This window comes from Mya arenaria, chromosome 5, assembly GCF_026914265.1.
Source record: "Mya arenaria isolate MELC-2E11 chromosome 5, ASM2691426v1".
NCBI lineage: Eukaryota > Metazoa > Mollusca > Bivalvia > Myida > Myidae > Mya > Mya arenaria.
The window spans coordinates 40,046,765-40,074,096 of NC_069126.1; the positions used below are offsets into that span (position 1 = coordinate 40,046,765).

At 34.2% G+C, this 27,332-nt stretch overlaps 2 protein-coding genes across 7 annotated transcripts in view; one reads left to right on the forward strand and one right to left on the reverse strand.

Moving 5' to 3' along the window:
- The first annotated feature begins 33 nt into the window (after nucleotides 1–33).
- LOC128235213 (glutathione hydrolase 1 proenzyme-like) lies at nucleotides 34–17,724 on the forward strand. 3 transcript variants are annotated; one of them, XM_052949985.1, is made up of 13 exons: nucleotides 34–119; nucleotides 5,035–5,167; nucleotides 6,255–6,440; nucleotides 6,811–6,936; nucleotides 7,600–7,694; nucleotides 8,066–8,282; nucleotides 8,911–9,074; nucleotides 9,371–9,523; nucleotides 11,957–12,096; nucleotides 12,959–13,146; nucleotides 14,547–14,787; nucleotides 15,446–15,559; nucleotides 15,787–17,724. In XM_052949985.1, the coding sequence occupies exons 2-13, from the start codon at nucleotides 5,043–5,045 to the stop codon at nucleotides 15,931–15,933; spliced, it is 1,896 nt and encodes a 631-aa protein (XP_052805945.1). In that variant the 5' UTR covers nucleotides 34–119; nucleotides 5,035–5,042; the 3' UTR covers nucleotides 15,934–17,724. The 3 variants fall into 3 exon arrangements, with proteins under 3 accessions (XP_052805945.1, XP_052805944.1, XP_052805946.1); XM_052949984.1 differs by lacking the exon at nucleotides 34–119 and adding an exon at nucleotides 3,268–3,415; XM_052949986.1 differs by lacking the exons at nucleotides 34–119; nucleotides 5,035–5,167 and adding an exon at nucleotides 5,624–5,802.
- A 921-nt stretch (nucleotides 17,725–18,645) lies between these two features.
- LOC128235212 (serine/threonine-protein kinase SIK3-like) overlaps nucleotides 18,646–27,332 on the reverse strand; it is a 46,880-nt gene continuing 38,193 nt past the window's right edge. For all 4 annotated transcript variants that reach the window (XM_052949981.1, XM_052949983.1, XM_052949980.1 and 1 more), the window contains one exon: nucleotides 18,646–27,056. In XM_052949981.1, the coding sequence (XP_052805941.1) occupies nucleotides 25,743–27,056 (1,314 nt within the window). In that variant the 3' untranslated portion in view covers nucleotides 18,646–25,742. The remainder of the gene's footprint in view (nucleotides 27,057–27,332) is intronic.

The following is a 27,332-nucleotide window of genomic DNA, read 5'->3' on the forward strand; positions in this document are numbered from 1 at the left end:
ACCAATAAATCAAATATGTATTGGGGCCTAAGAAAATTATTGGACCGCAGTTAAAATGTAGGAAAGGAACAAACAAAAGATGACACCTTGTGTACAAAACAAATAATTTAAAACCAGCGGTTAGTGCCTTAAGTTGTAATCAAGAATTTCAAACTATTTTTTTTAATTGTTTTTCAAACAGCGTTTATCAATTGTTTTCACTGTTGGTGAAACTCTATCTAGTGAGTAGTATCCCAATGTATATATTTTTTGAGTATTTGTTTTAAATGCATTGAACAACAAAAAAAAAACTACAAATAAATGAATCTTATCAAACTGCATGGTTCAAAAGATGAAATCGATTTTTTTTGTAAATTAAAATTGAACCTCCAGGTCTTATATCACTTTAGTCACTGGACCAGGCTAACCATCATTAAAGAAAAAGCCTGGACGGCATTTTAGAATGACTAATATCACTTAAGCCCAAACCTAGGAGTTGTTAACTTTCATGTTAATTTTGATGGCCGAGTGGTTAGCTTATCAGACTCAAGATTCTGAATCAGAAGGTCCTGGGTTTGATCCCCACTCTGAGTTATGGGTAATGATAGTACTGGTTACCATAACTTAAAACAATGCAGCTTCGGCATTTTTAAGTGAGGCCATTGTTATGTTACATTTTCTTGATCATTGCAACTTTATAAAATATCTAAATCTAAATGCAGCGATTTTAAGCCGCGCTATTGGTCATAATATTTACAATACAATAAGCTTTTGATAATCATATCAGACACTTTAATGACCCTTTGGCTAAATGTTATACGGTTTATTCAGCAAAAACCATTAAAATTATAATATCATTTGAGTTAATCCCTTCTAGTTTTGTTGTTTACTATCATGTGATCATGAAGACAATGAAGCCAGTGTTTCAAAAGGTCGGTATATATATTTCTTGGCATCCAATTTACTGTAGAGAGTGGTGTTTGAGTAAATGGAAAAATAAAAAATGTCCAGATGATAAACGTCCAAGAACGCCTGTCATTGTTGCGAAAAACATGAGTGCAGGTTCAATTTTTAAACAAAAGTACATGTAACTATGCAGATGGAAATATAATATCATACATGCCATATTTTCTGGAGACCATTCAGGGGGATTTGCTCAAAAGGCTGAAAATTCAGGGGGATTTTGGTTGTATTCAGGGGGATTTTTTTAGCAGGTCTAAGTTGGCGAAATTTTAAAGTATTTTTAAACGCAAGTACGAAAAAATGTATTCACATATAGTTTGCTTTGAAAACCTCTTAACTTTTTCATTATACAGAATTATTTTATGTCATGATTTATCATATTCTTATGATACACTGTCATGTCATACTGTAATGCACTTGCAGAACAAAATATGTCATTGGAAAAATATGTTTTCGAGACAATTAAATTAAATTTACCTTCCTTCAAAGTCTTTTAAAAAAATGTGCTTAATTCTATCAGCTTGATGACTTTCAGACAATAAGAGAATAGAATAAATATTATAAATTTCTTCCTTCCAAAATAGTAATATTTCTTTGCCTTTGATAATTACTACAAATTAATTGATCACTTGTTGTAAAAGTTTCCTTTTGGCATTTCACCCTTGTGGAGTTGTTTCTTAACATTCAGATTCAGTTTCACTCACATACAGTGGTTTTACTTACTTTGTCATTATTGCCTGATGTAAAATTTCTAAAAAAAAAAAATTTTTTTTTTTTTTTATAAATTCCGGGGGATTTTTATCTCCCGCCGGAAGACCGGGGGATGGATCAAAATTCCGGGGGATTTTTCCTCCCGCCAGGGGATATGGCATGTATGTAATATTAAACATGGACAGATTTCCTGTTTGAGCATTACCCTTTGTAGTATAGACAATGAAGAAGTGTTAAAAAATTAAAACTATTGAATATTTTGAAACATACTGTTTTATAGGCTTTGTTTATTAAATGTCAATTATATAACTATTTAAAGAGAATTGGTTACTGATATATATATAAAGCTTCAATATTACTATTAGAGAGTTGAGCATTACCTGGAAACATTTTTCTTTCCGAATGATGAAAATGTTTATACTTCTAAATATGTCAAGTTTGTATGTATTTGTGATTATATTATAAGTTTTAATCAAATATATGGCAATCTTAAGCATTTCATTCTATGGAGACAGATGGTGCAAATGCTGGTCTCCGTGCAGGCAGAAGAGTGCTACCAAAAAAAGTATAGGGCATAACTCTTTAGTTTAAACCCATTCATAACTCTTGAGTTAAAACCCTAAACATATAATCCATATATGCACTTACAAATCTAGGTTAGGTTTAGGGTCGATCCAGGCCGTCCTGCCTTTGTCTCTTGAAATCATTAAATTGTATACGGACCATGATATGGGCTTGTGGTAATTCTATCTGCTCTGTATAGTCTGCAGTTTTGCATTAAAAAATGTTTTATTGGTCTGAGGTTAAATGTGAGTTTTACAATTGGGGTTGATAGATGGTCTAGTGATATCATGCTGGACAAGCATTTTAGGGTAACCAAGTTAAAAGATGGAACAAAAAAAAAGTTGACAAATATGAATATTATGTGACAAATGCATGATTTCTTTAACTACAAGCATGAAAGTCCCTGCTCAAGTGCCAAATGAAAGCTCCGATATTTCATAGACATAGTGAAAAAGTATAGGCACTGAGCTCACTTTATATATTGCTGGTTATTAATACTCATTCTACTCACCTCCCCTCATTAATCTTTACGGGCAGTTCAGGCGCTCCACAAGCACCTGCTGGCCTCTTTTAAGTAAAAGTGCACCACTGTGGAGCTCAAATATACGTCCGCCGCAATTCTTCATGTAGCGTGATTGACAAATTACTTCAAGTTTCTACTAATTTGATACACTCCATAAAATACTACCGTAATACTGTACATAATATTAATTGGAATTGATATATTTCCTTATATTGAATTACCAATTTTACATTTGCCATATCTGTGCAAAAGTCAAGGCCACATACCAAATATCTCCATGATTAAAGGTATTTCTAGATTCGAAGGACTATTTGTTTTAGATAGTCTTGTGAACTTCATTTTTATCACAGAAATTTCATTATTCTTTGTGCAATTGTGTCTTTTTTGAACACATAATTGTTTCTTTGTAATTGTTTCAATTATATTTTCAGCAGGTGTAATTTTTATAAATCTATGACCTGTGTGTTTAATTTTTATGTTCTATACAGTGTACTGAAAATATTCTTTGGCAGACATGGTGTTGAATAGATAGAACACTGTCATAAATTAGGACATCTTCAGAATGTATTCCAAACTTGTTTACCTTCTCTAGCAGCATTTATTTGTTGAATAAAATAATTAGTATTTTTTTTATATTGTTCATTGTGTTGAAAAAGATGGATAAACACCATTATGGTATTGTGTATTTTTGTAATTTATTTCATTGCATTCATGCTTTATTTATAAACCAGGTAAATAAAATGCAAATTTAACTAATAATGATATTGCTCTATATATATGTGTAAGTGTTTGACTTTATTATTTCATTAATCTTGATTTATTTATCAAATTAATATCAAGTTTCCTTCACTAAATAAAAGAGTATCTATGCAGTAAATATGACAACACAACAATTTAAAGATGCACTCTTACTCCCAAATAAGATTTACCAGAATTAATACAATTGTTTTAATATACTTTATACCATAAAGAATGAATAAATATCGAAAACAATGGTTTTTATGAAGGATACCAAGTTTAATTTGAAAGAAAGGTGCAAAAAACACACGGTATTTCTACCTTATGAGATGATAGTAGATCACAGTAAATCTTTTAGCACTCACCAATCATTTAATATTTGTGCATTTTCAGCTATTAAATACACGGTTACAATGTTGTTGTCAGTAATTACTATTTTCCATAAATGCATTATTTAGTAAGAAGTTAAAGATTTATCACTCAAAATTTATGTTCGTTTAACATGTGTATGTATTGATTCTGAATAAGAGTGTCATTTTAACAGAAGAAACTGATAAATCCGTAGATTTATATATATATATGTGGTGCTTAATAACATGGAATGTAAATTTTTAAATGAAACTGATACTATATTAGGATGAATTTTCTTTTCTTTAATTATGCTCAGTATTAAAATGAATCAAATGTACTTATGACAATATATATAAATGAACACATAAGCTTGCAAACATTAAACAGTGTCTTTGCATTAATAGTTATATCCAGCCACGCATAAATTATCCCTAAGTTAGTAATATAACAAATACTTGTTTAATAAAGTTTTGTTAAACACTACTGAAGTATATGAATGAGCAATTAAAACATCCTGATATACCGTATGGTGCCTGTAATACTGGTATATTTTGTGTCATTTCAATAAGCTATATGATAATGGGTAAATTACGGGATTTGACTTGACAGTAGCGCTGAAATTGCTACTTGGTATTTAGATTGTATTTTCTCCCACCCCAGATAAGTAGATCCAAATATTTGGCCATGGTGGAAATCCTTATCCTGCCCAAGGGCAAAGATAAAACAGTACCCGTATGGAACTACTTTTTTATTGTCAAATTTGTCATCACGCATTTACCTTCGCTTTAAATGGCACCCCAAAAAAGTTTTCACAATGCATTCAAGAAATAATGCTGTACTCTCCACAGAACTATTTAAAGAACGATGTGACTATTTACATAATTTGAATCAATGCACGAATATCTATGACAACCACAAAGTATCACATACGTGAATTATTTTCACTATGCACAAATGAGAGTGAATTTTTTTAAACTTATTTTTGTGTAACTGAGGTGGGAGAAAAAGCATCTAACATGGCGGCTTGTGTAAGATAGGTTCTTTTCAACCCTGGCGCAGGGTAAACCTCGTTTCTGCAAAACACTTAAGCTCGGGTTGGGGTGAACCTATATTTTACACTAGTGGCCATGGAAGATACTTATAATCCTAGCATTACAGATAAAACAAATACCCGCAATCAATACTCTGGTTTATCCCTCTCTCAGGTACCATTATGCGACGAGGGGATGATGGAGATCTTAGACGTTCCCTGCTTGTGGAGGAGGGTGGGGCAGGCTACTGTAGCTATGATGATGATGAGTTACAGGCAGCTTCTCGCTTGAGACGAAAACGTCAGAGGTGAGTAATGGTTTTTCTAGTACACATACATTTTGGCTTTTTTAAATGATTTTTTGCTCTGACACTGAGGCAGTACTGAGGTGAGCTTTAGGATATTATACCTGTATTGTCAACTTATATTATATTAAAATAATATCGATGGACCTCTTTGTCCCATCCATTGTCATTTATTCTGACATAGTCAATCTTATTTATCAACTTTGTTTATATACAGCCATTGATCAGTAAATGAAAGCACATGAGGAATTAAAGATTATTAAACGTAATTGTTAGAAACTCTTTGTAAGTCTTTTCAATTCTCTTTGTTTTATGATTGCTTGCTTTTATATGAATATGTATGATATACGGTAGTTCCCAGGTGAGCCATATAGGGCCCTCATGGCTCTCTTGTTATCATTTCTGATGTTATCATTTGTTGTACTTCTACCTATAATGTTATCAGGAAGACTGTACTTAGTTAAACAAAATGCTGATATGACTGTATTAAACAGCAGTGTTGTATGCATTCAGTTTAAATATTCATCAATTGACATAAACAATTCTGGATTAGAGTTTTTAAGTCTCCATTTCTGAATTTAAATTTCCTGGATAGAAATGATTCATATTTTGTTGGGATATTTTAGGAGCAAGAAAAGGTGTACATTTGTATTCTTTCCTTTCAATTGAAGCACAAACTTGTGCTAGTTACTAGTTAGCTAAAAAAACAATAAAAAATATATTTGACAGTAGTCAAGTTTTCTTGTATACATTTCGGTTAAATTAAACAATATTTATTTCAAAAACAATATTATCAAATTCAATATATACAATTCATGAAAAGTAGTTAGACAAGAAATAAAAGCACATTACAACTGTTTGCAAATAAATTAAGTGAACCATGCTCGTCACACAATATACTATAGCATGCAATTATTTGTACCAAAGAGACAGTCATTTTGTACTACCCAAACAGCAGCTTTGAATGATACTGCAATAGCAGTTGGCAGTAAAAAAAGAGTGTCAGCATGTTGCATTTCTTTATTCAAGTAAGTTTTTACTTACAATTTTTATTTCCACAATTATATCAACTCTGAACTGTATATACCAGATTGCGAGCATGCTTATGGATGAGCTGTGGTGTGTTCCTAATTGCGATGGTTGGCGTTGCTGTGTTTTTTCTGACCAACTCCGCAGCAACCAAGGGGGGTAAGGGGGATAACCCCACACCAGAGATGGGCAAATACAGGCACGCTGCAGTGGCATCTGATGTGACACAATGTTCAGAAGTTGGAAGGTATGCTTAAATCATAATCTTATGATCTTATAATGACATAAATATTTACCATACAGTTGACCCTGTTGGCTCCAATTCCCTTGGCTCGAAATCCTCGTTTGGTTGAACTGGATGTCAAGAACCGTTTTCTTTATACTGAATGTAAGCATTTGCTCGAATTTTACGAGGCTCGAGGTATTTTTGCCGGTCCCTGGGAATCGGAGCCAGCGAGGTTCAACTGTATATAGAATATATATAGATAATGTTAACTTTTTAGATAAATCTGTATTGTCATAGTAAAAATACCAAAGTACATGCTATAGCATACTTTTTCTGTAGTGGTACACTGATATACCTGTGTGGTTATACTTGTGGAATTTACCATTTTCAGAGACATTCTAGAGAAGGCTGGAGGAAATGCTGTGGACGCTGCTGTTGCTGCCCTCTTGTGCATGGGGCTGGCTGACCCACAAAGCATGGGTATTGGAGGCGGCTTCTTTATGACCATATATAATAGGTACTACTATATATACTATATCAGTTTTAGCTTGTCTATTATTTTTTAGCATGTCTAGTATTTTTTAGCTTGTATATTAACAATGGTTAGGTATTGTCAAAGACATGGTCATTGCCGGCAACATGAAAAACTGACATGTTGAATATACTTGAAATTCTTTAGAGATATTAACCAAAAAATGATAAGGTTTATCATGTTCCAACTTAACAGCCAATTTCTATTAACTCTTGATGATTCTATTTTTTCCAAGTATTTTTGCACTGACAGGAAAATTTCTTTCTAAAAGCATTTTGCAATATAACAGCATGATTAAAATCATACTGCGATTAAATTTCTTCATCCTGTATACTGGTATTTATTTGTATACTGGTATATTGTGGCAGCCCTAATGGAGTTGTGCTGATGTTTTGTAAGTCCCCAACTCTGTCTCTATAGTTATGTTCCTTGAAACAAACTGACTGCTGTTGGCATCCATTTGTGGTGCTCCTGTTATACTGTCACTCTGCCAGGTCTTATTATAAGGTCATTTAAATCAGAGATGTTCTCTACCCTCTAACTTAAGTTTCCATGGTAAAGAGTTGAAGGTCACTTTTGCTTAAAAGGCAATAGTTTGTTTAATCTCAGTTGATTGAAGGATCTATTTTCCAATTTTGTTATTTCCAGAACAACAGGTGAAAGCCACAGTATCGATGCCCGAGAGACTGCCCCCATACATGCCACTGTAGACATGTACTACGGAAATGCCAGTTCCAGTAAAGGTGTGGAAATTGTATTGATATTATGTTTGTTATATGCATTTTATGGTCTTCTACACTTATTGATAAACTGAATATTTTATTAACAGTGACTTAAACAGTTTTCATTTTGAGCTCATCTGTTTTCTGAAGAAACAAAGCATAGTGATAACCTTGGTGTTGTTCTTGTTGTTGTTATTGGCGTTTGCATAATTGTATAGGAAGAAGACTCTGGCTATAATTAATCGTTGAGTTATGCCCCTTGATTGACTGAAAAAAAGAAGAAATGTTTACATTCATTCCGCGGCACACTTGTTAATTTTAATGTTGGATGTAAAGCAAAAAGGTTTAAAGTAAGTTACTTGAAGACATATCTATGGATGTGTTATTTGTAGGAGGGTTATCTATAGCAGTCCCAGGAGAAATAAAGGGCTACAAGCTTGCAATGGATAAGTTTGGGTCGTTGCCATGGAAACAGGTGTTCACCCCAGCAGTTACCATGGCAACTGAAGGTTTCAAGGTGCCAAAATCCCTGGAAGATGCCCTCAATGACTTTAAAGCTTCACACAAAAAAGATCTTAATGAAATTGTGAAAATGTTTCCACAGTTTGGGTGAGTTTAATTCCAAAGGCCAATATAGAACATAATTAATACATTTAATAAATAGTTGTGACTGATAAATTGTGTTGTGTTATAAATTTATATTGAAAATTAATAAGGATGTTCAGCCTAGTTGTTTTTAGTTACTGCAATATCATAGCCTTCTTGCCGTTATCTTGTTTATTGTCAGGTTTGTGAAAACCTTTTTTTTGGCGTACATTTTAAATATTAGTTTGGTGCATATCATTGTTAGGCTAAGATTTTCTACAACAACATTGTGGAACAAGTCACACACTGTTGTAAAATGGGTTTTTTAACATTAAAAAAGAAGTGTATCACATCTAAAACAAATTTGAAGTGATTCGATTCTGCTGCTGCATGCAGAGGTGTCTTTACCCGATGGCAAGGGTAAATAAGCTCAAACATGGGTTAACATTCTGCATTTAATACCAATAAAAAGTTTTTACATTGTTCTCCAAGTATCATTAATAATATATATATATATATATATATATATATATATATATATATATATCAGCTGGCAAACAGTCTATGGAATACAAATGAGCGAACATTTCAATGATACTCAATTCTCAATGGTCCAAAAGTAATTGCTCACACTAATTAACTGTAATTTCAGTAAGACTTTTGTAAACCTAGCAACGGGGGATACATACAAGCAAGGGGAGACAATTAAGATGCCAGAGCTGGGAAATACTCTTCGTGTGATATCCGAGGAGGGGCCAAAGGCATTTTATAATGGCAGTCTAACTGAAGACATTCTACAAGAGTTTGCTGATGCAGGTTTGGAGCTTTTCAAAGTTTTGCTAGTATTTTCTGGCTTCTTAAGCACCATGACTATGAGTTTGTTTTGAAGATGAAACTTCTAAAATGTGTCTTTTGTTCAAAATTTCTTTTGAAGAAACTGCAAATATTTTACTCCTTATGAAGTTTTATGGTTAAAACAAACATTTATTTAGATTGGCTAGTTACATAACTTACATTTATTTAAAGTTGAAAGTCCGTAACAAAATAAAGCCACAGTATGTGTTTTTCTTTAAATACCCAATCCTCATACTGATCAAAAAATTCTTTTTCAGGAGCAATAATAACTAGTGAGGATTTGCTTGGTTACCAGCCCTTATTCTCGACAGCATACAACATGACACTGCGTAACAACAAGCACACGATCTTCACCCCACAGACACCCTCAAGTGGAGTTATCCTCATGTTTATCTTGGCTCTGCTAGATGGTGAGTGTTCTAAATTGACGCTAGAGGGTGAAAGTTCTATATTGACCTGCATGATGATGAGTGTTCTATATTGGCCTGCTAGAGGGTGAGTGTTCTATATTGGCCTGCTAGATGGTGAGTGTTCTATATTGGCCTGCTTGATGGTGAGTGTTCTATATTGGCCTGCTAGAGGGTGAGTGTTCTATATTGGCCTGCTAGAGGGTGAGTGTTCTATATTGGCCTGCTAGATGGTGAGTGTTCTATATTGGCCTGCTAGATGGTGAGTGTTCTATATTGGCTCTGCTAGATGGTGAGTGTTCTATATTGGCTCTGCTAGATGGTGAGTGTTCTATATTGGCCTGCCAGATGGTGAGTGTTCTATATTGGCCTGCTAGATGGTGAGTGTTCTATGTTGGCTCTACTAGATGGTGAGTGTTCTATATTGGCTCTGCTAGATGGTGAGTGTTCTTTATTGGCCTGCTAGATGGAAAGTGTTCTTTATTGGCCCTGCTAGATGGTGAGTGTTCTATATTGACCTGCTAGATGGTGAGTGTTCTATATTGGCCTGCTAGAGGGTGAGTGTTCTATATTGGCCTGCTAGAGAGTGAGTGTTCTATATTGGCTCTGCTAGATGATGAGTGTTCTATATTGGTCCTGCTAGATGGTGAGTGTTCTATATTGACCTGCTAGATGATGAGTGTTCTATATTGGCCTGCTTGATGGTGAGTGTTCTATATTGGTCCTGCTAGATGGTGAGTGTTCTATATTGGCCTGCTAGATGGTGAGTGTTCTATATTGGCTCTGCTAGATGGTGAGTGTTCTATATTGGCCTGCTAGATGGTGAGTGTTCTATATTGGCCTGCGAGAGGGTGAGTGTTCTATATTGGCCTGCTAGATGGTGAGTGTTCTATATTGGCCTGCTAGATGGTGAGTGTTCTATATTGGTCTGCTAGATGATGAGTGTTCTATATTGGCCTGCTAGATGGTGAGTGTTCTATATTGGCTCTACTTGATGATGAGTGTTCTATATTGACGCTAGAGGGTGAGTGTTCTATATTGGTCCTGCTAGATGGAAAGTGTTCTATATTGGCCTGCTAGATGGTGAGTGTTCTATATTGGCTCTGCTAGATGGTGAGTGTTCTATATTGGCTCTGCTAGATGGTGAGTGTTCTATATTGGCCTGCTTGATGGTGAGTGTTCTATATTGGCCTACTAGAGGGTGAGTGTTCTATATTGGCCTGCTAGATGGTGAGTGTTCTATATTGGCCTGCTAGATGGTGAGTGTTCTATATTGGCCTGCTAGAGGGTGAGTGTTCTATATTGGCCTGCTAGATGGTGAGTGTTCTATATTGGCCTGCTAGAGGGTGAGTGTTCTATATTGGCCTGCTAGATGGTGAGTGTTCTATATTGGCCTGCTAGATGGTGAGTGTTCTATATTGGCTCTGCTAGATGGTGAGTGTTCTATATTGGCTCTGCTAGATGGTGAGTGTTCTATATTGGCCTGCTAGATGGTGAGTGTTCTATGTTGGCTCTACTAGATGGTGAGTGTTCTATATTGGCTCTGCTAGATGGTGAGTGTTCTTTATTGGCCTGCTAGATGGAGAGTGTTCTTTATTGGCCCTGCTAGATGATGAGTGTTCTATATTGGCCTGCTAGATGGTGAGTGTTCTATATTGACCTGCTAGATGGTGAGTGTTCTATATTGGCCTGCTAGAGGGTGAGTGTTCTATATTGGCCTGCTAGAGGGTGAGTGTTCTATATTGGCTCTGCTAGATGATGAGTGTTCTATATTGGTCCTGCTAGATGGTGAGTGTTCTATATTGACCTGCTAGATGATGAGTGTTCTATATTGGCCTGCTTGATGGTGAGTGTTCTATATTGGTCCTGCTAGATGGTGAGTGTTCTATATTGGCCTGCTAGATGGTGAGTGTTCTATATTGGCTCTGCTAGATGGTGAGTGTTCTATATTGGCCTGCTAGATGGTGAGTGTTCTATATTGGCCTGCGAGTGGGTGAGTGTTCTATATTGGCCTGCTAGATGGTGAGTGTTCTATATTGGCCTGCTAGATGGTGAGTGTTCTATATTGGTCTGCTAGATGATGAGTGTTCTATATTGGCTCTACTAGATGGTGAGTGTTCTATATTGGTCTGCTAGATGATGAGTGTTCTATATTGGCTCTACTGGATGATGAGTGTTCTAGATATTAGGTTAAGAAATGACTGAAGTTGTTTCTTAGTACCAGCCCAGTAGTTTCAAACCTTAAAGAAAGTAAAGACATCACATCAACATTGTCACAAATGTTTAGAGTGTCAATATATAATATTATTTAGAACAAGTTCTATAACTCTTCCTGTACAATTGACAGTGCCAATAAATGTATTTCAGTATACATGTGGAGCTAAAATGTTTGAATTTAATTAAGAATCTCTGATGGTATAATCAATGCACTTTAAGGTTATGACTTCAAGCCAGAAGATATCCAGACCACAAAAGGGAAGATTCTTACATACCATCGTATAATCGAGGCCTTCAAGTTTGCCTATGCGAAGAGGACAGATCTCGCTGATGAAATGTTTGTGGATAGTGTTAAACAAGTAAGTCTTGCTCTTGATTGTTAGGTTATATGACAACTCTTATGTACATCGTTGTATATACCTTACTATTGTAGAAATTGTCGTAACAGGTGAGGGTGGTCTAGTGGTATAGGTATATTCACTCAAGAGGTCGTTGGTTCATTTCCACCAGGGGTACATTCTCATGGCCAATTAAAATTGACCCCGGTACTTGTTTCTACTGAGGAAACTGTTAGATGGAAACTCCAGACAAGTACACTTTTGCTATATCAAATAAGACACATTATGTTTATTTTTAACATTCCATTTAGTAAAAGCAATCAAGGTGAATGTGAATATAAAATGAGGTTTATGGTATGGCACATAATTTGTATCAGGTGTTACGATAAGTATCACTTCTCTTTAAAGTCTCCCCACTTCTCCCTAATTTTACTGAAGGGAGAAGTCACTTCTCTCTTTAGCCTAGTGATAGCCCTGAAATGGTCTTGACAAAGATTCTATAAGCTTACATTAATCAGCTTTTGTCACAATCAAGCCAAAAGAAATTGTTATAAAGTAAATCATAAGAACTGGTGTTTTTTTTCTTAAAAATTACAATTGTTTGTATAAATTATATAGTTGTATATATTCATCATCAGATTTTAACCAAGAGAAGAATAACTCATTCTTCTGAGATACCATTCAAATCATTTTGATGAAACTGAATTTTCTTTAAGAGATTTTTTATGGTTTTGTTAAAAAAATCGTTTAAATCATTCAGTGTTCTTTTCCTTATGTTATTTTTTGTTATGTTTTTTTAATCCAACGATTGTACAAGGAATTGTCTATATCTACACAAAGAATGTGCTTTTAAATTCCATACACTGTGTTATTCAATTTACAGTTGGTAGCCAATCTGACATCTCCGGAGTACATTGACTCTATCCACAAGCAGATCTGGGACAATCAGACCCACCCGTTCATGTATTACGGGCCCACGTTTTACCACGACAACAAGACAAGCACAGCCCACCTGTCAATTATAGACCAATGTGGCAATGCTGTCTCTGTTACCAGCACAATTAATGCAAGGTAAAGCCATGGCAAAGTGTTCAAAAGATGTGTGTAGAACTGGGGGCAATTTCTTAAAAGTATTTAAGTCTGTTATAACAAGATTAAAAACTAAGCTCACTCTTTTTGTTCTTCAATAAGTTGGGAAATATTTACTATTTTGAAAGTTTTTAATTGTTCATTGAATTTATCTGTCTGATAATCATGAAAAACTAAATTTTATGTATCAAATGTAGGTTGAAGTAAGACATTTTGCTAAACAAAATAAGCTACTTAAGTCTGTTCAGCTTAAGAAGTTTCAAGAAAATAGGGTCAGGTGCGATATTCATAAAACATCTTAAGTCATTTCTTAACTTAAGTCAATTTGTCAAATTTTTCATTGTCAAATCAAAACAAAAGTATAAGGGTTTTTAAAATAAAAGTTTGTATATTCAGTAAAATTATTGATGATTAAGAATTTCCGATATTATTTAGACATAACATGTACATCATATGATGAGTGAGGTACTTAAGTTAGGAAATGACTTAAGATGTTAAATGAAAACTGGCCCTTGACTGTATCAGAAATTATTGCATTGTGCACGGATGTATACACAGATGTATAGACTGAGATTATCTACCGATTGGCCCACTCTCAATGGTTGAAACATAAATCACTCTGAGTTTGAACATGAGTTATGATCTTAAACATGTTTTGTGGTGGGTGTTTTCAAACCTCACCAATGGTTATGAACAACCTTCGACACCTGTTTAGAAATTCAGACTCTGTATTATCACTGAGGAGTAAAGATCCTACGATCCCGGATTTCATTTTTTATTGATATTTTTTATAATAATGATAGAATACTGTTTATTACGTTTTTCATGTTGTATCCTGATGAAACAGGTTTTATTCTACATCGTTACTAGAATTTACAAACTTGTCTGTATTTTGAAGAAAACAAAATGAGGTATTGTGATAGCATGCAAGGTGTCATTATCTGTGTTGGCATTATGAAATAACTTTAGCCATGGCCTTTATTCTATAACCATTCAAGATATGCAATGAAAATTGGTATACATGTTGCGACAATACGCACGTGTACAGCAAGTCCCATTATTCTAGCTTTAATAATCATTGACATATGCCCCTTGTTTAGTCCAAATAATTGTACGTTGACTTTTCGATTTTTGATATGGCAAGAATCCCATATAACACGTCTATTATTTATATAGACTAGCCCCTTGTTAGACTGTAATAACAACATAGGCCCAGGTTGGCATTCCTTCCACTCCCCTCTTGTTTGCTTCACATCAATTCATTTTCATGTTTAAAATATTTTTATTTCTAAGAAATTGTTTAGGTACTGACATTCATCCATTGCAGTCATTTAAAGGGATACTGAAACAGCATATTTGATATCATACCATTGCAATTTCAGGTTTGGATCAGAGGTATTTGGCAACAGAACTGGCATTATATGGAATGACGAAATGGACGACTTTGCGACATCTGACAAACCCAATGATTTTGGTCTCTATCCCTCCCCGGCGAATGAAATCACCCCAGGGAAGCGCCCTCTGTCTTCCATGTGTCCTGCTGTGTTGGTTGATTCTAATGGAGAGGTTTCGATGGTTGTCGGGGCAGCAGGAGGCTCCAGAATCACCACAGCAACAGCATGGGTAACTGTTATAAACATAAATATGCTTTTTAGGGCTGGTTAATAACTTTTGTTAGTTGATAACGCTTGCTGTATATAATTTTGTGTCCCCCTGCTTGGTCCAAAAACTTGCATGTGTATGTCATCAGCTATTTACTTTTCATGGGAACACATTCAGATAAATATTCAGTACCAATTAGAAAAGTTCTGATTTTAATAGCTTCAATTGAAACCTATGTTTGGCTAATCCTTTGGCTATTTTGGTGTAATATGAATTGCTCCTTCTCGGAATTATTTACCACTAAAGTCATCTTCAGTTGTGAATATTAAAAGGTTTCTTGCAGTTTGCAGCTAGAGTCTTGTGGGGTGGAAAATATATCAAACAAGCCATAGACAGCCCCTGTATTAAACACGCTATAGACAGCCCCTGTAAACATGATCAGCTAGGGAAGATATTAACAAACTATTGACTGTTCCTGTATACATGATCAGCTAAGGAATAAATAAATAAGCTATGGACAACCTCTTCATACATGCTAAGCTAGGGAAGTTTACCACAAGCTAGATGGCCCCTGTATGAACATGATCAGCTGCAAGACAGCATGTCCCAAACTCTGTCAGAAATACAGTATTCCTTTCCTGATATCCCAATATTGACCATATTAATGGTGTTTTTGCAGGTTGCAACTCGAGTTTTATGGCTTGGAGAAAGTATAAAGCAATCTATAGACAGCCCTCGCATACATCATCAGCTGTTACCCCCAGAGTTTTCATATGAACCAGGCATAGAAAAGGTATGTGTGATGGAATGTTTTGAAACTTCTTTAGTGTCGACAGGTATAGATGCTGGGGCCGTGAACAGTCTCAAGTCTTAGTCTGAAAATTGGACTCAGTCTCAGCAGCTGAGTTTAAGTCCGGTTTCAGTAATGTTTCAGAATAATTTTGAGAATATGAGATTGTACTATAACGAGAAGTTAATACATTTTCAAATCACTCCTTAAACTTTCTATCCTTCTTGCAGGCAGTTATCGACGGCTTAGTTGCACTGGGCCACAATGCCACACAAGTATCACCTGGAAAGTCCATAGTGCAGGGGGTTACACGAGGAGGAGACTTCCTGTACGCTTACAGTGATGCCCGTAAGGGTGGGACGCCTGCAGGGTTCTAAATGACGTCTGTGATTCTTGAAAAATCTTAAGCATGATATGCTAAAGTATCTTATTTCAATAAGCCAAATTACTTACTTCAATTTGATTTAACAAAACACGCAATTTATTTGGAGTATCCTCAAAATATTTTTGTTTTAAATTTTCAAACTCTCTACAAGCAAATAATAACACATATCATACCAAAACAACCAAAGAATATCTTGCTTGGCTAAATACTGTTATAAGGTAGTCAATAATGTTCGAAAACTGTGGGCCCGTTTCTCAATGTGATATATGGGTGATGGTTAAAAATATTGCTTGTTTTTGTATGATTGTGTTTTCTAACACTTGCCATTTGTGTTGGTGACCATCTCACATTTGAAATCTGACAATTTCCATTAGTTTTTTTTCTACAGTATCTTGACCGAATTTACTTGAAATCCTACCAGAAATGATCTCCAGTACATATTTTGGAACCTGCTCAGCCACAGTGAGGATGTTCAAATAGTGTATTATCTGGTCTTGTCTGAATTCCATTTCATAACCTTATATCAATGGTCTTCATTGCTTTTGACTCTCACTAGAATATGAAAATCCTAGTGAAAATTATTTAGATATACATAGCATATTTACTATGCAAGTGCAATTTACACTGTCAGACTTGTTATAACCCCTTTGTTTTGGGTTGTTTTTTTGGTTTGATTCAACAGAATCAACCTTCCAAATTAAACACAAGTGATGTCATGTTGTTAATTTACAACATTTTGTTCAGATGAATGTGTATTGTGTTAAACTTTTACAAGCTTTTACTATATTCTTTACTTTCTACTGTATTTTTAACTCATTATAGAACAAATGTATGATTGTTGTTGATATTCTATTCTATCTATTTATTTATTCCTTTCTCATTTATTACTCAGGGTTTATGTATCCACCTATTATGTCTTCGATGAATAGTTAAGATAATATGACTAAAACATAGTAACTGTTCTTTTCGGCTTATTCATGCATTCTATACGCTTTATATATACCGGAGTTTTTACATTTTGGCTCATACAGGCGTGTTCTTTTGGGTGTTTATAAGGGGTTTGTTTTGTATGATTTATTTCTTACATTAAGCTGTATGTTTGTTTATTAAAACTTCTTAAACACTGTATTGAATAAGTTTATATGATATTTATATTTTATGGATATTAAAGTGGAAATGTATGAGGGGAAATCTGTCAGTGTGACTAACTTTATAGTTAATTTACAATATTTTTTAGAGATAAGTATTGTCTATTATTAATGCCCTTAGAAATTAAATTGTTCTATTAATGATAAACTTCTATATGTCTAGGTCAATACATATATGTACATGAATTTCAGAGGGCATTTATTACATCCAGTGATGATTTGTTTGTACACAATGATTTTTTATGGAACAATTTTCTTAAATTTATTCCCGATCAAAAAATTGTTAATTATCCCGATTATGTTTGACAGCTCAACACTGTGTAGGCGGTATTGCATAATATGTAAAGAGGAGTAAAAAATGCATATCAGAAACAAGTGTGGACATTTTTCCATACTTGGAACGCTCAGGCGGTGAAAAAATATTCAAGAAAAATCACTGGAATATCCATTATTAGTACCGGTATTAATGCATTGTATGTTAGCTATTGTACATTGATTCTATTAATTCTAAGTATTAAATTATTCTACATTCCAAATAATTGATCATTCCGATATTGTTATATATTTTCATTGTTTGTCTGGTATATTTGTTGTTTTAAAGAAATCATGCATGTAAATATAAGATTAACAGCTTTCTTTATAGTTGTCTTTATCTCTTATAATATGGTTACAATTTATACAGGTACCATTTCATTATGCTCCCTTAAAATAAATAGGGATGTATTATAGAATCACCATCGGCTGCCAGGCTGGCATTGTCCAACCAATGTATATGAAACCCGATTTGCAAGACTTGGCATAGTAGCTTGGCATTATGGCCTTTTAATTGTCAAAATTGGACTGAATTGACCTTCTTTGCATGGTTCAGCCTATGCCCTACTGAACTTCGTAACAGTGTTTATGGACCAGTTTGATAACCAACAAGAGCTTCAGTCAGTTTGGAGTTATTGCCCTTATATTGCCAGTTTCTTTAAAATGACCTTGATCACTTTGTACCTTGGCCTGTGATTACAAAACTCGGGGCAGTGCAATGGTAATATAATTATCTTAGTCAAGTTTAATATCAAGTCACATCTCGGTCAGCCTAGAGTTAAGGCAAAATTTGCCTTGCCTTCTCATTAACTTCAGCATTGTTAAGCCTATGATCACAAAACTTGCTGATTGGTCTAATATATCCTCACAAATTATACATAATCAAACGCATCATTCGAGAGCTAGAGCTATGCAGTCAATTGAATAATACATGTACCGGTACTTTGTCCACAGATTATCTTTTGGCTAGATGTCTTTCTAAAACAATATGATTGGTTCATATTATAACTGGATCAATATTAACCAATCAATAAACATATTGGATAACTTTGCACAAAGCAAAACATAACCAGTTTTATACAATTGACTGCTGGACCAAATTGACTGTCCAATTTCTTCTGGAAGTTTATCAAGAGGTTAAAGCAGTAAGGTTTTAAGTAACATAAAATGAGGAAGCCTTTAGAATATTTTAGCTTTCACTCCTTGATACGCTCCTGTTACATCTGCAATAAGAAACAAAATCATGGTTTTCCACTTTTATTTTTTTGAGCCAGTCAAAATATGTTAAAACAAAACAACTATCACACTTTTAAGACATTACCAGGCTTAGAATTATCAAGAGCACCTTGGTAACAGGTAAAACAGGTCACATGACATTGGCATCACATGATATCAGCAAAATAATGATATCCATGTTACATGATATTTCCTCCATGTGATATCCATATTGCATGATATCTATATAACCTGAACTCGGTGTAACATGATATCAGCGTAACATGATATTTACTTTCTAAGCAATCTTTGTAACATGATATATACATAAATATCTATATAACATGATATCCATGTAACATGATATTTAATTCCCATGCTATTCATATAGCATGATATTAATGTAAAGTGATATCTAAAATATCACTTGATATTATCCGTGTAACATGATAATCATGTCACATGATATATAATATTGTAATACATAGAAAATTATACATAATAAAATCAAAACTTTGTAATGATAGAATTTTTTTGATGACAAGCTGTAATGGCGACAACACAGAAGTGGATAACAAGAGTACCACAAGGGGGTGTCAACGCTCGTCCATTTTTCTCACTTGGTCGAGGGATATAACTCAACAATGATTCAAGTCAGAGTAACGCACCGTGCTACACATATGCGTATTGTCAATGGTAACATGTGAATTCGGTTTCATGTGAATGTCTTTTTTGTGAAAGACTTATAGTGAAAGATTTGTGAGTTACGTCTTAAGTTACAAGTTTGGGAGACGCAGCAACTGCTAACAACGTCACCAATGCTATGACAATACTTAACCTTGACTATTTGTCTTTGATAAAAACAGCAGCCAAGCTAATTACATGAGATAGCGAAGTCAATAAATAGGAATAAATGCATACAAGGGGTAAATACTGTCTGGATCAGCAATTTCAGTTTTTCCATATACAAAGCAAATTTAAAAATCAAAAACATGACAACCATTGTGTGTCTTCAAGATGTGATGATATCTCATACTAGGAGTAATAGAGTAACCCTTAAAGCGGATGAATATTACAAAAAACAACAAAAACTTATTGTTGTTTTTTCAAACGAGTCAACTTTAAACTCTCAAGACCAGGCTAGTTTTATCTGCTTGACATATCTCTCATATGAATTCTCACTTAGAATATCCTAAATTATATGCATCTACCGGTATATTCATTTTAATGCCTTTTTAAAATGCAATTTGTATTATAGAAATTTATAAAAAAAACTTATTGTTACAAAAATGTCTACTAAATAAAGCCATGTTGTCTTATAACTCTGATACAGTTAAGACTATTTCAACAAATTTTAATTAAAAAAACTATGAAAACTCACAATTTGTATCTATCACAATTTATGAATTTGATGAATTTTGACAACACACTGGTATCAAGTTAAGAAATCCCTTAAGAAATATTAGTTTTGGATAAATGAGATACAGCAAAATTGTTCATTCACTACCCAGAGAAATGGCCATTAAAAAGGGCCGGAAAACTGTTAACTAGATACAGTATATATTCAACATGAAAATTCTGTGAACTAAAAAACAGATTTATAAGACGTAAAAATTATATCAGTTAAAATTAGTTGTATCAGGAAAAAAATGAATATCACAATAATTTCTTTTTTCTCAAAGAAGATGTTTACAATCTGTGAGTTATGTTTGCCTATATTGAAAAAAAATGCAACAAATTGGTCAAGTTTGATCAATCACTATAGTAACATTGATTTATGCTCTAATGCAGACGAGTATAACAATGTACTGGCAACCTCCATGCAGCAGTTATTTCCCTTTGCTATACAGTTATCACGCATATCATGTGATGATTATAAGAGTCACATGACCTTGTTTAAAATCTTGAAATGTTTTTATTTCAAATATATTTCTACATCTAGTTTAAGATATTAAACATCAAATCTCAAAGTTTTAAACAAAACAATATGGTTATAAATTTCTAATTGAAATCTATAGATGAAATTCAGCTTTTTCCATATATGGTGGCCGAGATTGTCTCTGTCCATCAAAGGAGACAACTGCACTGGAGAGTGACGTACTGGTTCAATGGGTAGACTCTTATAAAATGAAGGAGAGAAAGTGTTCAAAATATCAAATGTTGCTTGACAAGCTAAAATCCTTGGTCAAATCATAGTTCATATTTCGAACACCTCTGTACAACTTTCACTCCTCCACATGAGAAGAGCTGTTCAGATCAACCATTAGATCAACCATTTGATTTTAAGAATGGTTTATTTTTAGTCCTTGTGAGATATATTTTGAAACAAATAGTGAGACTGAAAATGTTAAACAAGGTTTATCGGAATAAGGTAAAAATCTTAATTCAATTTCTGAATTTTCAATTTATGGTAGAATATAACCATTTTTTTATAATCTTGCATTATTTAGTTGTACCCTCTTTGATAAGGTGACCCCCATCCCCAGTCCATAATTTAAACTCAACAGAGGTTTGTCATTGTTACCAAATCGTAAACGACCAAACTTAACCATCGACAATTTCAGACAGCAAATAAGCACCAAAATTCAAATGCAGTATTAACTATGAAATATCCTCTAGTGACTCTATTGCAAAATGCCCTAATGATGTCAGAAATAAGTGTGCATTACAGAGAACTTCCAGTTGATAACAAAATGCCCTAATAGTGCCAGCAATAAGTGTGCATTCCAAAGTCCTTTTCAGTCGAAAACAAGCAAAACAGACAGACTTAACATTGATTATAGTTAAATAATTTAAAAAGTAACTACTTAACATGTGACTAGTGAAAGTTGATTGTAAAGTATGTAATTATACAAGCTGACTATTGACTACTGACAAAATGTTATGCAAAAATGTGTTTTAAAGCTGTAGGGGCCTGAAACATGATTCAAAATGTATGAGGCCATAAAATCAAGGAAGCTGCAAACTGAAATATTTAGACATTTGTGAACAACCACATAATTTATTTAAAATATGTACAAAAGCATTTATTGTTTCTAAGAAAATAAACCAACACTTTTTCATTAAATGAAAATTATATTAAATTAGTTTAGCTAGTAGATTACCAGGGTATTTAGAAGATAGCACAAGGGCAATGGTAACAAATAGAAAATTGTTGCTTCTTCACAAAACAATTAAGTTGGCAGCCATGCTTTGACAGATTAATGCTGAATTAACAATTTAGTGAAGCAAAGTAAACACCAATTATCATATAGCTATCAAATTCAGGCTGTTTTATAGTTTCAAAAAAAAATTAATACCAGGTTTATTCAAAGACAATTTTTTTCCCCCACTACATCTTTTACATAAACCAAGTCATCAGATCTCACCTGTTTTTAACCAGAATAATCTTTAAAACATTATCCAAACGACTACTTCAAACTTAATAATTCATGCATAGTATAAATTTTGATCAAGTTAAATGTTTTGCAAACAAAACCAAGAAAAGTTATTAAGCATTCTTAACTAAAGTTCAAAATTCTAAAAAAGCTAAGTATTTTCTATAAAAAAAAATAAGCAATAAGTTCAATTTGATTTTTCATTCCATTACATATGCGATATACATGGTTAAAAGAGAAAAGTGAATGACATCACTTAGTTCCAGGAAGTTTTAAATTCTGGTAAAATCTTGAGTAAAATGGCACTTATTTTAAGATAACAAATGTTCATGACATTAAGGCAAAACATTTTATACAAATTTTGATACCTAACATGCTTTGTTTTAAAAGCAAAAATTCAAAATGATGATTTGCTATCGAGGAAATACATTAATATATGAAAATCAAAGTGTTGACTTTCTTTTGTATCAAATATCTGTTCAAAGGCAGATCTACTAACATACAGAAAACAAGGCCCAAATTTCTCAAACAATCTTACGACCCTAATTACAGGATTAAAGGGACTTGACACCAGATGATATCATTGCAAGAAAAAAGAAAATAATCAAAAACTTGCATAAAATTGATATAGTTGTGTATAACACATTGAATCTTACTTACTGATGTATCACATCGCGAACGACACAAGTATCTTTCGTGTAGTTTTTGCGTATGTTTCCAATTCAAAGTTTACTGGGTCAGTCTACCACATAAATCACGTGACTTTCACATGCTAAATATACACACCAAAAACTGGTAAACGATTATGCCCTATTTTTAAACAGGTAAACTCAGCTAAGACAGCAACAAAACATTCTTATAATTATGTGAAATGATGTATTATTGGCATCATACTTGCTCAAATTGACAATTCTAAGCTTGTTGTGAGGAAATATTGTATTTGCTGATTTTGGGACCACCTGGTGTCTTATCCCTCTAAGCTCTGTACATTATTTTTTGTTCAAGTATGAATAGTCGCGCAGCATTGCTCTTGATTAAGAGATTTTTTCCTTAATTACAATAAAAAAATCTAGTTTGGTTTTAAGTCAGAAAACTTGCTAATTAAAATAAGATACGTAAGTGTGTTAGGCTTAAGATTACTATTGAGAAATTGGGGCCAGTTTTTCCAGGAGATCAGATCCATAATTTCAGGACATATTCATATTTACTTTGGTCATTTCATTATGGCTAACATATAAATGAGATTCATAGAAAATGGATCCTGAACATACCAAACTAACACATGTCTTAAAACCACAAAACCCAAGTGGAATGGACATGTATAATGAATTCTAACATATGTTAGTTCATAATAATTCAGTCGTTTAGTAACATGAATTTTTTTATTTTAATACATGTAATATTATTGCTTGCGTGTAAAGGGACGATATTCGAGCCATATGATACAGAATTGACTCGACTGTTCACAACTTTGTAACAGTTAACATCGTGATTAACAACATCTTTGTTAACTTTCAAATCTTTACTGCTCTGGAAATTAAATGGATACACCTGTGATTTACAGTACTCTTATCTACAGTACTCTTATCTGCAGAACTCTTATCTGCAGTACTCTTATCTGTTATCTGCAGTACTCTTATCTGCAGTACTCTTATCTGCAGTACTCTTATCTGCAGTACTCTTATCTGTTATCTGCAGTACTCTTATCTGCAGTACTCTTATCTGCAGTACTCTTATCTGCAGTACTCTTATCTGTTATCTGCAGTACTCTTATCTGCAGTACTCTTATCTGCAGTACTCTTAACTGTTTCAGCTAAATTTGTTTTGTTCAAATATATCAACAAATCATGAAATAGTTTGTGTTTAAAAGTTAACAACAATGTCGTTAAACACGTTGTTAACTTTAGCTAAGTTCTGAACAATCAGATAATTGTTTTTGAAAGAAGAATGAAGTTTCCCTATTATGGCTATTAGTTCTTAAAGCTGCAAAAAAAATTCATCCTTATGAGTCATACATTCTTATATTTAAAAGTAGAATTGCACGCGTTAAAAAAAATCCACCTTGATTAAATCGCTTCATTTGAACCTGCAAGCATTCAATTTTTGAACAATGGTATAAACTGAGACAGAAATTCACAAACAACTAGAAACCAACAAAACTAATTTGCACAACAATAAATACAAATTTGCCAGGTGACAAATACTTAAAACAAAACTTGACGATAAAAAAAAAACTTAACTGCAATTCAAACTTCAGCAAAATATAAAAAATTATAGATATAAATATTTCTAATAAAATATCATTTTTGACAATTAACAATGATAAATAAAACAAATTATAATCAATTTAAAATTCAAGCCAAATTCAATACTCCACAGTTGTGAAATGCCATTCAACATGTACAGGTAACAGACCCAGGCTTTAGCAGATGTCATATCCAACACAATTTTAGAATCAGCAATGCTCGTTTGTTGCTTCTCAGCCTTGTTTTCAACTTTTTAAAACAATTTACTGAAGGCAAATAAGCTGCCAGTCACTGCCTTATATGCTTGCATGATGTATGTGTTCCTTGAAAATAAATTGAGAAATCCAACCCACAAATAAGCTGATCGCTTCTTTAATGGTAATATTAAATTTTGATTCCTTGTGACCCCATATAACATCCGTTTCATTTTACTTTTGCTTGCTGATAACAAATATGATTAATACATGTTCAAATCTACATTATACATGAGAATTACCTTTATAGCAATTTTTTGAGTTGAAACATGACATTTGATAAAAGTTTTACTTAAGGGTGGCATACATCAGTGGTTGTTTTTGATAAAAATGGCCACAGAGTTCCGAATGCGAGTCCTTTTGTCCCTCAGCACCCTGTACCTTTTCTGCAGCACCCTGTACCTTTTCTGCAGCACCCTGTCCATTTAAAAACCTGGCTAAAACCCTATACTTATTCTTTATTTACCCCAAAAAATATTTCAAATGATACAGACATAATATGGGGTCACCATGCATACCAAGTTCACACATTTATGTATCCGATACCTGAATGGAAAGATTAAAAATATCCTTCTAAAATTTCGTTACAAAAAAGCGATTCTCAAGACAGTCAAAATCTGTAGCACTTTATCAAAATGATAGCAAATTTGTACATGAGGCAGATGAAAGGTAAAAAGTTAGATATCGATATCAGAACCTTGACAAAATATGGAAAGAATTGCAAAAAAGCCATATAACTGCGCATAACACTGGTGGCAGACAACAGGTATTGGTAGCATACACACTGAGATTTTAAATCTTTGTCAATAAAACTAATTATTCACATAATGGCTATTTCAAAATCCAAAATGACAAATGCCAAACTGTACCAACGCCTGTTAAACATCAAACCAGCATTCTCATATTCATATTTTTCAATTATTTTTTTCGACTAAAATGATCAAGCACAGGAGATTCAAAATCTGTAGCACCACTCAATATTTATTCGAGTTTAACTTCTTTAGCTGAAACACAAGCTGCTAAAATCATTGACCACAAATCATCAGAAGTTATCCTCTTTTGATTGATGGCAAGAAATAAATCCTATGAAAATAAATGTGGTCAATATTAATTAAATCATTTAACTCAGTTCAGCGTTGTGCCGTGGAAAGTTAGCTTCATCTATCATAGCACTCACAGCATTATATTGTACCAATGACCAAATCTCATCAAAATAACTTTGTTTTCCATTTTGACCAAGCTTAAAGCCTCATATATTAATGCCAGCCAAGAGTTCTTGACACATCTGTTGATAAGTGCCTTTATCTCCAGATATTCGCCGCACTTGAAGGCGACTTGCGTCCACTCCTTCACAAACCTCAACCTCCATTGCAACGTCTGAGTTTGCTAACCGAAAACAATTGTCTGAGCACTTGTACGCTATTTGAGGCCCGCTCTGTTCGAGAATTTTACGAATCTCATTAAGAATATCTTCCACTGATCTTTTTGAAGAAACATTCACATAAGATCCAACTTTCGTCAATTCATAACCCCCACCAACACCAAGAGATTGAGAATGGCCACTGCTGTCATCTGATTGGCTACTTGCTCGATACAATCCCACAATGCCTTCATTGCTAATCTCCCAACTTCCTGGTGAAGATGAGATAGCAGATTGAGCGTTATAATTGGTTAATGACCTATTATCAGTAGAGTCATGTAAACCATGTAGTTTTTGCAAATAAGCTTCTTCTGGGTTGTACCAGTTCTTATTTGAAGTTTGATAATAACTTTGTGGACAGACGGTAACTTTTGTTTCCGTTGGAATGTTTGCAATATTTGAATGCATATACGTACCGTATTGAGGAGCAAAATTATAATTGAAAGCTACACTACTGCTCAGTGGCAATGAGATGGGGGAACTCGGAGAAACCATTGCACTGTTAGAGTTATCCCCCTTCTCTGACTCAGAGTCACCGTCAGAGGTCACAGCAGTCACATGACCTTGAGTGTCTGTGATGCTAATCTGCGGCTTTTTCCCAAACGCCGGCTGCTGAGTTGCATTGGCGGGGAGTTTATTATCACCAATATCCTGCACAACCATTTCTTCCTCGCTGTCCGATTGTGAACTTTTATCGAGGTCGAGAGAGTCCTCTTTGATCATCTGAAGATTCTGGAAGTTGGGTGGCGGGCTCGATCGCTGATGACCTTGACCCATATTTTGCAGAATGTTAGGAAATGACTGAGGCGTGTTCTCCGAGGACGATAACTGGGCGAGATTTGGAGGGCTACTTCGGCGGAATGTCGGGGAGCCCGCTCGTCGAATCTGCTGCGTAAGCTGAAGTCGCTGTAGATGTTGGTAGAGTTGCCCGCTCCCTCCGTCTGGGCTTGCGGGGCTCCGCTGTTGGAACACTGGGGACCCGGGTGCCCCAAACGGGGATACTGCCGCCCCAAACGGGGAGACGGGCGCCCCGAACGGAGAAACTGGGGGCGAGGGGATCCTCGTTGCTGACATGCTCACAGGACGGTTCTGCCCAAGCCGATGTAATGTGTGGTGATCCAGACTCCCCCCACTTACTTGTTTCTGTAAGGAAAAATAATACAAGGTTCATATATCATCACCGTTTATTATTTTCTCGAGAGATAAAAAGGAAAATAATGAGAAAGTGAATCATCAGAATGTTGGAACATATGTGTAATGATTTTTAACATTTTTTTAAAGCAAATGAAAATCCATCTGGATTCTGTACTTGCAAAAATGAATTAAAGAATAAACTTTAAAAAGATAAATATCATATATAATATACTTTAATATTAAAAAAAAATGAGCAAATAACCTTTACTAGAACATATTTGCATT

What these genes read in the sequence shown, in the direction of transcription:
- LOC128235213 (XM_052949984.1), top strand. An exon ending in TTGAGACGAAAACGTCAGAG is followed by an intron (nt 5,168 to 6,254) that starts GTGAGTAATGGT and finishes TGTATATACCAG; the next exon opens with ATTGCGAGCATGCTTATGGA. An exon ending in TCACCACAGCAACAGCATGG is followed by an intron (nt 14,788 to 15,445) that starts GTAACTGTTATA and finishes GTGTTTTTGCAG; the next exon opens with GTTGCAACTCGAGTTTTATG.